Consider the following 10,046-nt stretch of genomic DNA (forward strand, 5'->3'; position numbering starts at 1 on the left):
AGAGAATATTAGTTCCCAATTATCTCTGCATCCCAGACCTTCCTAAAGCCCTTTGAATAATTTGACCACAGAACCACCACAGCACAGGGAGAAGGAGCAGTTATGCGCATTCCTGTTTAGAGAGCCATAATAAAACTGTTTGTTCAGTAAAATAAAAACAATGTTTCCTTCTGAACCCTTATTATGTGTATTTTTGGAGACTCCACAGTTAATAACTGGCTGTATCTAAGCCTTGTGGTTGGAAGCCCATTCCAAATTGTTTCAGTTGTACAACTCTCCAAACAAATGCTGTAACAAAGCCACACTGTTGGCGTTTTGGAAAAACAGGTATTTTAAAACAGTTAACATGGTTTAGTTTATTTGTTGCAGGTTATGACGTTTTTTTCTGTGAACAATGCTGCTATGAAAAAGAATTGTGAGGTTGTAGTGCAGCGCACATGTGAATCTAACGTCTTATTGTAGAGAAACTGTGGAAAATGTCATGTTTCTAAGATTGTATCATTTAGCAGAAAATCATTCCAAAACGATATTGTCGATGTGTAATGATTGAACCCTTTTCCAAACGTTTCAACTCCTAGAAGCATCCATAATCAACTTGATAAGTGATATGTTGCCCGCTATGATGCTCAAATAACATGATGTATGTGGCCCTCTTCGGGAAATATATTTTCTGTTTAAACACCAGCAAAGGGACTCTGCTTGTATTTTTCTATTTTTTTTGTTCCTAATTTACTTTGACTATGTTTAAGTTTTAAGATGTAACGCTTTGACTTTTAGTTCCAACACTGGCCCTCTCCTGCCCAGACAAATATGATACTTTTTGTTGATCGAAATGTGTAATGCAGACCATTTTGGAACCTGTACTTTCCGCTTACATCTGTACCAAATAATGCCATCTATTCCTGTACGGTATTTTTTGAAAATCAAATGTAGTTGCCCTGCCCCAAAACCTTTTCTTTGATAGCATTCAATGACCCACTGATCCTCTACCTCTCACCTATTGGGTATTTATGAGGCATTTCCCTCCTTTCTAACATACCTTGAACCAGTTTTGGCCTCACTATCTTATCACTGCTCCCATTTTGGTTGAAAACCCGGGATCTGACTTTTACATTTTAGCAAACACCTTTCTTTGTCCTGTCAAATGTGGTGGTTTCTTCTTTATCCAATTATGCTTGTGGAAAAAACGCTTCCTATTAATCCATGCGTGCAACATGTTACTTCTCACCACATGTATACTTGGGCATCTAGTGTATAGCAATGCCTGCCTTTCAGCTGGGGAAACTTCACAGTATCCAAAACCTAGTAATAAGACCATGTCTGCTCTCCTGAAACGTGACCATAAGAGGCATCTAAAAAGCTACTTTGGCTCCCTTTGCAGGAATCATTTGAGGTCCTTTGTTATTTTGACTGTTCATTCTCTGTGATTATCCGTTCTATTCTTTGTGAGAGTCTGCTTCCCTATTTACCCCTCTGCCTTTTTTAATCATGTTCATTAAGCCCAGTCTGCTGTTCCTACAGACAAGCCGTTCTCTATACGTGGTTGGTTTTGGACCTCACTCAATGGGACTCAGTTCTTTTACTTTTTGACTTACCATTGAAGATCTAAGTCATTAAAAACCTTTCTTTTCTTTGTTGCCCTTTGCTGTTCAAGCCTCTTTCATTCTTGTTCCTGTGCCGGAATTTTTTCTAGGTGTCACTGAGCTTCACAAATCATTGTCCTTCATTTATTGCTTGATAGTATATCAGAAAGGTGTTTTGGGGAGGTAGGAACTTATACACAAGAGATATCTTGTAGCAGACAGGGGCTATGTAGCCAGTGACCTTTATATCTCTTCTCTTTTCAGCGGAAGAGTCCGACTACCTGACCGAGTATGAAGACGAAGGGATGGACGCAGTCCCTGAGGAGGAGTCAGAATTATGCCCTACAGATTGGTCCACCAATGGCATCTTTGAGACAGTAAGTTTATGGTGACCCATCTTCAAGATTTGTCCTGAAAGCTAGATATTTCTATATTGTAGACCCCTAACAGTTTTATAAAAAGAACCTCAGATCCTGCATTGTTGGAACTTCACTGATGGGCATAAACATAGAATATTCCTGCCTGCATGCTAGGACTTGGAACAATTCAGTTTGAATTTATCGCCTATTGCGTATAAACAAAGTCAGTAAAAAGCTGCCATTTGTCAAATGCCGGCACAAAACCCTCCATGGCTTTAACTAGCCATATTTTTCTCAAATACTTACTTTCATTCCAAATAATACAAAAGGCAGCATAGCTGGGATTTTAAACCCTATTCAGTGAGGTTCGTACCTCACTTAAAAAAAATGTTGGCTTCAATCAACATCTCTTACTCATTCCATATTTAGTTATGCCTTAACTGTTTTTAGATGCCCTGCCTGTGAGAAGAAGCAGGCTGACTTAGACCCATGTAATTTATGTATGGTAAATTTCCCACCTTTACCTTCATCCAAAGATTTTGAATTCTGCAGAAAGATCTCCAAAAGAACTCTTAAATACCTAAGTGATCCATCTGAGGGTAGAGTTTGAAGAGCTCACATTGAAGATTGAGAATGAAAACGTAAACCAGGACGACCAGCGAAGGATCCCCTTCTTGTGAAGCTGGACCCTCTCCATCTGAGTCCTCCAACAGAGGGTGATCCAGGGAGAAGAAGAAGAGGCACTTTCATTACCTTCCAGGCCATTCCTGCAACTCCTGATTGATCACAAAGCGTGGCACCATAGAGAATATATGTTCAGCGTCAAAGACCATCACTGCTGAATGTTTGATGATGACGTTGTTAATGCAGACACCGTGCCGTTAAAGGGGAAAGCCTGCAAAGCTGTCACTCTTCAAGCATTCACTGTACTCTGATCCAACTGTAAGACCTTACCCATCATGACACCCAGCATTGAGGCATTTAACATCAAAGCACTGTTAATCTAATCTCTCAATGTGAAAAATGCTGCCGTCAAGACACTCCGCTTCAACAAGATTGATGTGGGTGCTTTTAACTACGACAATATTATCACATTCTCTTTGGCAGACTGTTTTTTTCACTATTTCGTGAGGGATCCCCATTACCATGAAGTCATCTATGGATGATTATATTGGTAAAAGCCCCACTACACAAACTGTTACAACCTCAGCACCTTCCTGCAAAAGCAGTAAATGGTTCAAAGACATTTTTCTATATTACCTACAAGTGAGATACCATTCCTGTATCTGACAGCATGCGATGCAAACACCCATTTTTTGTTGATCTCCGCCTTGGACAGCTCTCCATCTGTTTCTCAGAGAAGATTTGATTTATCATATTAGTCATTAACGTATTTGTCGTATATGCCTATTTAACTGACTGATATACATGTAAAGTCATCATCCACAGGCAACATTACGACCTTTGAGGATGTTTTTGCTGAGGGGAGCAGCAAATTTAAACTAACCAATTGAGACACCTCACAATTCTGTCTCGATTATAATGGAGATTCTGCAGCCTCACACATTACTCAAGCCACTTTGGCCATTGGTACCTGGGTTGGTAGAATTGGTTGTAGAAAAATTACTCTCACCGACAATGAGTACGATTGTGACTCTGATATCGCAAAAAATATATAAAACTTTTAGTGCAGAACCCAGTTTTCTTCCATCAAGAACCTAAATCAGACTATACTATAGTATCTGCAATTAGGAGAAAACATGCTTCAGCATAAGAGATATCTATTTCTCCCAGCAGGCAGAGCAGACATAGAGGTGGAAGGAAGAAAGGTCTATGGCACATGAGTGACATCCTTAAAGTCAAACCGTGCATTGGCGCTTCTTGGAAAGTTTGACAGGGTACTTTGGGAGAGGTCTTCTGATTACCTACCCGGTCAATGAAAGTACGTTTTGCTAGAGATTAGGCAGGAGCGGCTTCTAATTAGTCCATCATTGCCTCCAAAGATGCAGCGGAACTAAATATATGAGAGTTCTGCCACAGTGTTTCTCTAAGACAATCCTCATGGCCGTGTCTTGCTTTCTTAAAACTTGGCACCCATCTGAACATTATGAACCTTCCCTTAACTGGCTCTATTGTGTTCAGTCTAAATGCTAAATGTGAAGAATGAGGCAGAGACTCTGAAGGCAATGGACAAAAGAAGAAATACAAACACTACAACATCCATTGCCAGTCAATGTGGAGAGTTCAGTCAGTTCAGTAATCATATCACTCACAGCTCTGAGGTAAACGATAATATCAACAGCTTAAGTACCATAGAAGGCCTTCCAGAGGTAGAAGAAAGCAACAGTCTTTCTCATCAGGAAAGAGGTAGTCTCATTCCGAGCAATGACTGCCCTACTATGTCTCTCCTTTCTGTGCCACTTCGGTGCTAGGAAGTGTATTGTACCTCTTGAAAGAGTGGCAAGATATTACTTCTGACAAATGAATTTTACTGATTATTCTGAACATTTGCACTCTTCTATTCAAGATCCCTCCACAGTTCATTCCTCTGAAGTCTCCTCCAAAACATCTGCTGCACTTACTTTGGAAGGATGCTGCAGCACTCCTACTGAAGCGCTCATTAGGGCCCATTCCTTTCTCAGAATGGGCAAGGCATTCTTCCAAGGTGTTTTTTGGATTAGAAAGCCATGAAATATTTCCCCAACTCTAGAAAGCCAACTGGATCTGTGCAGTGGACGTGTACGATGCTTATTTCCACATTCCAGTAATAATGAAACCTACACGTTCTTGAGGTTTGTAGAGGGAAACTCCACCTTTCAGTACACGGTTCTACCCCTTGGTCTGAAATCAACACCTCAGACTTTTTTAAAGCATGTGGTAGTGGTAGCAGCTTTTTTTGTAGGTAGAGTTTTTCATCTACCCATAGCTTGACAACCATCTGATAAAGACTTATACGGGAGAGAAAGCTTATTAGGGCTTTAACATAACCATAGCCCTACTACACTATTTAGACCTTTGTGCCCACTTCCAAAAATCTACAAAGACCCAAGTTCTCATCCTGGCTTATCTAGGGGCACCCCAGATACCACAAAAGCATAAGTGTATCCTTCAGGGGAGTGAGTATCTTCCATATGTCAGAAATCGCTCCAAATTTAAAATGTAAGACTTCTTTACCAACTGTTTGTTCAATGTCTTCACTTATGGGATCCATCTTTTCCTAAATGTTCATTGTCTCAAATGCAAGTTATCATATGAGACCTCTACAGAATTCTTGGAAGATCAATGGCCACAATGAAAAGGTAATTGGGGAAGACAAGTTACTTGTGACTCCTCAGGCCAAACAATCTCTTCACTGGTGGTGCACGCAGTCTATTCTGCTGAAGGGAGTGCCATTTTATCAGTCACTTCCATCGCAGACCATTGTGACAAAAGGTCTGGGGAGCTCAGTAGGTAGTTTGACAGTGCAATGCCTCTGGCTGGACGTGGATACAACTATATCATATCAGTGTATTGAGTTGAGGCTAGTCCATCTCGCTTTCCAGGCCTTTCTACCCGTTTCTTACAGTGAACAGATTTCTAATTCAAATTGCCAATACAACACAGGGCATTACCTCACCAAGTAAGGGGGCGCCACAATCAGGAGAACCGAACTATCTGGTATTGGCACTTATTGAGAAATGTAACCATAAAATTAATTAATCTTACACTCTAAAGTTTAGGGCAAATGATAGGAGTACTATAGGCTGGGACTCATGTTGACAACCAACTGAGAAATTGTTGTGCACTCATCTATCGATACAAATGTAAGAATTACCGGGGATTCAGAGGCTGGCGATATGATGCACAATTTGTATGTTACCTTTATGTAAAGCTCAATAAATTGGTTAGCAAAAAAAGGAAATTGGAATTCATCTTCTGGGTCTCAAAAATGCCCAGGCAGATGTACTCCTCTGATTGTATGTGGGAAACCTCAACTGGGTTCTCACCAATGATGTGCTAGAAGGAATGTTCGCAAAATGGTGTCTTTCTCAAGTAACTCTGTTTACAACATGGCAAAACACAAAAATCCCAGACTTCGCCTACAGGGTTTGGGAACCAAGTTTGCTGGCAATGTCCTTTTGGTTAACTAGTCTGAGAACTTTCTCTTTGCTTTTTCACCAGTACCACTGATCACATTGATCCTAGTGAAATTCAGGTACGACAATGCAAAGAAGATTCTAATGGCTCAGAATATGCAAACAAAATTTGCTGACCAGGATGCAAGGACAACGTTACCTTTCCAATCTCCTGTCCTTGAATGGACATCTACATTTACATCACGAATGCATGAAAGTTGTAAGGGGCAAAAAGACCATAAATAAGAGCATCTGGGAAAATATGACATGAAATGGAACAGATTCTTTCCCTGATGTCAGTGTCATAATCATAACCTAGGGCCTCATTTCGAGTGTGGCAGAAAGGGTACTCTGTTCTAGCGGAATACTGAAGATCTGTCTGCCTCATTTAGAATCAAGCCAAACTTCAAGCTTTTTTAGGCTCTAAACACTTCACACCATGGCCCAGTAGCTATTCCTCATACATTTTGCAATGCCAGCGCACAGGTTATCCCTGCAGTAGGGGTTTAGCAGTTGTATAATGTTACAACACATGCTTCTACGCCGCATGCCATTATAACGCAATTTTCTACGACTTGCTGTCTGGGTGCGATGGAGTTTGGAATAGTATAATTTACTTTTCCAACTCCAGTCTGTGCAACAGTAGGAAATGTGTTGGAGTTAAATCCAACACCTTATAACCCCCTACAGCATGCCATTACATTTTAATGGCATGCGGGGTAAAAGCTTGCGTTGTAAAGCATGCGTCGTAATCGTGGTTTCCCGTTTTAGCACAATGTGGTGCTCTCTGTGTTAGGTGATGCAGACACAAAGGCCATATTGTGAGCGGTGTCTTCTGAGAAATGGGGTTCCCTCTCCCATAGTTAATGCTTGAATGGTGCACTGTGACTGGGGTGAAGTTCTTCCATTCACTAGACCTAGAGGGCTTCTGTACCTCTTCACACCTTGGCCCTAATTCCTCTCAGGTGCACCAAACCCATGCTGTATTTAAACCTGTTTCTCCAACTGCATCTCCCAGCTCCCACATTCAACCCGTCACTCCCACTCTATCTCTAAATCACAATCACGCTTCCTTTTTCACTACTTGCCCATGATACTTCCTCTCTTCCGCTGGGTGCCCTTCTTCTCCCTCCTAACCAGCCTCCTCCTCTCACATACTCACCCATCCTATCTGTCTCTCATATGGCCCCTGCTGCTCACATTACGCTTATACGTTCATCCTTTATACGATAACACCTCATACATGCACTCTTCCTACACGGTTTCATGACTTCACACCCTTCTTGCATGTCCATCCAGGAGCTGACTCAATGTATTGAAGAAACAGAGCCAAATGACCTAAAATGTTCAACTTGTGTTTTAACTTAGGATGAAGAGAAGAGCATACGACATCGCCAGAGCCGCTCTAGAGAGCCTGCCTCCAATGCCAACTCTGAAGCCCGAGCCCCTGCATTCCACCATGATGATGCCTTATAAGACAGATGAGCCTTCTCAGGTTACTGAGAACTCCATAACAGACCTCTGCAACCTCATGTGGACTCCACATGGGCATCTGCCCCCATCTACAGCTATGCGGAACAGATTTTTCATGTTGGTCTCACAAGACATGATGCAGTGATAGACAAAAGAGATGAACGTTTTGCACATCGACACCTGACCAATCAGCTTGAAAAACACGGCTGCTTTGCTGTTCGTCCTAGGGTCTTATGATCATCAATGTGCAGATGGCAGAGTAGGCTCCGCTGCTCTTTGGTGTCAATCTTGGGCTGCCCTCTGTTCGGTAAGGTTCTGTGAATGATGGGTTTGTTTTGCACTTCCTTAAACCACTATTGCGTGAAAGGGACAAGAGACAGAACCACTCTAGAAGGCCTCCGGCAGCCAGGGACTCCATCTTGGTCCTGTTGGGAAACAAGTCCAGTAAATTTATTAACACCTTGAACCATGGCTGTAAAGTACTTTTCAGTAAGATTGATGAGGAGGTCCTTCGCAACACTGTGGAAACTGAGGACTCAGGAAAAAACAAATCTTCAAACTAGGGAAGGAGTTTCTCTTTTAGTGTGGGGAAGAAGCTATTTCCTTCTCATATCAGCTTGCTATGCATCTTTGAAGACTCTCTAGCAGTATGGATAAAAGAGTGCCGAATCAAAGATGACCAATTCCAAAATACAGGAGAAGAGAGCTGAGATCTCCCCAAACATTCCTCAGCTGGATGTTGCTAAAGCTATAATGTTCTCTGAAGCACTGAGTAAAAAAGAATGGTTCAATCGAAAAGACTAATGAAGAAGGTAGTTGCATTTCAGTTGTCACCAGGTGTATTGTCATGTCGGGAGGTATTTCAAAAGGAGGCGATGGCGTTTGTTGCCAGCTTTGGTCTTCAGATGGTTATACAGTGAGTGAACACAAGAAAATGGCTGAAGCTCTGTCCCTAGAGGCAGTATGCCCTAGATCTATGTAGATCATTGGGGCAGGCCGCAGCATGCTCAACAGTTGAACAACTACACTAATTACCAAAATGATCCAACTATGCTGGACAGCCTGCCATTGGAGCTGTGTTTGTATGTCTGCATTAAACTGTCCAGGTCTTCTCACCCATGAGTAGCGACAATATAAATCCCTGTCATTTTCCACCACTAATCGAAAGACTCTAGGCACGTTTTCATGGTACAATTGTGATTATTTTTTGCGTCCCTCAAAAACTGTTTAGTGTGCCCAGTACACATCTGCTCAGTTTAACTATCTGGCCATCAGTAGTCGGCATGCTCATCTAGAAAACGTTCCAAGAAATACCTTTGAGATGTGGTTCCTTTGCTCAGTCCGAGATCTGGGTACTGCTAGCACTCCACAGGAACTTGACAGCGAGATGGGAGACCTAGCAAAATCAGTTCAGAACAAATGAAGTGCAAGCCTCCACAACCATGTTTGGCCCCCAGCCCGTGCATGATGGTTTCTTCTGGTGCTGATTGAACCATGTCTGTTTTCTGGTATGTTGCCTATAGTGTGAGATTTCATAAAGGGAAAAGGTCTGCTGGAACAGTATCTGGTCGGGGGAAGCTATACTTTGCTAGAACTTCCTACAGCAACTATTGCAGTAAAAACGTTAGGCCACACAAGAGCTAAAGCAGAGGTTCCTTCACTTGTGGTTCACAGCAAGCAAGAGGAGGCACCAAGATGGCGTCATTACTGGCTGTTTCCTCGTCCTGAAGTATAGGAATGCACCGGGAGGGACTGTACGAAAATATGTAGGACGCAGGTCAATGAAGTGTTCTCATTCCATAAAGAGACTTCAGGGCTTGTTACAGTTTCATTTCTAGTGAGTTGAGTTTTTAAAAGCCAGAGGATCACGGGACCTGTAATTAATGTTCAAGGGTTTCACTTTGTTTTCTCCCCTTTGGTCTTCATATAGGTTCTTAGTTAAGCTGCCAACAGTCCCTCACAGTTCTCGCTTGGACCCAGCCCCCTGCTTTACTCGCAAATGAGACAAACCCATTTTAACAGACTAATCCCAAAAGCCGCTACGGCTCTTGCACAAACTCAACAAAACTGGTTAATTCCCCATCTCTCATCACTTGGTATCACTCCATCGTAGTGATCTCCGTTAAGGGTTGTATATGCTTCTATAAGGGTATCACTTGGCTGCACTTGCTTCAGCAGACATGAAATTGAATCCATTTGTATCCACTGCCTGACAATGCTCAACCAGAAGGGTGAGTTTGGTCAGCAGTGTCCTTGCATTGGGGCTGTAAGACGACACCGTCACCATTTACTAGTGCAGTACTTCGAAGAGCTCCTTCTGTGATGTTTCCCCGATTCTAGCTAATATGATGATGTATGATTCTTGGATTTACCCTAAGATCTATCTGGAATAATAAGAGACAAAACTTAGCAAGTAAGCTTGAGTGCAGTCGTTTCACCACGTATTTCGGAAGTATGCAAGAGATCTTCTCATATATGGAAAAATAAGTCATCTATAGCTAATCCGCATGGAGCCT

General features: G+C 42.1%; 1 protein-coding gene across 3 annotated transcripts in view; it reads left to right on the top strand.

Annotated features, from left to right (window-relative positions):
• Positions 1-9,612, top strand: part of PNPLA6 (patatin like domain 6, lysophospholipase) — a 262,435-nt gene extending 252,823 nt beyond the window's left edge. Inside the window, exons 35-36 of one of the 3 annotated variants that reach the window (XM_078682176.1) lie at positions 1,848-1,960; positions 7,426-9,612. In XM_078682176.1, the coding sequence (XP_078538302.1) occupies positions 1,848-1,960; positions 7,426-7,533 (221 nt within the window). In that variant the 3' untranslated portion in view covers positions 7,534-9,612. The remainder of the gene's footprint in view (positions 1-1,847; positions 1,961-7,425) is intronic. The other 2 variants (XM_078682170.1, XM_078682183.1) reach the window with 2 other exon arrangements.
• Positions 9,613-10,046: the final 434 nt, after the last annotated feature.

The sequence above is a fragment of the Lissotriton helveticus genome, chromosome 1_1, assembly GCF_964261635.1.
Source record: "Lissotriton helveticus chromosome 1_1, aLisHel1.1, whole genome shotgun sequence".
Classification (NCBI taxonomy): Eukaryota; Metazoa; Chordata; class Amphibia; order Caudata; family Salamandridae; genus Lissotriton; species Lissotriton helveticus.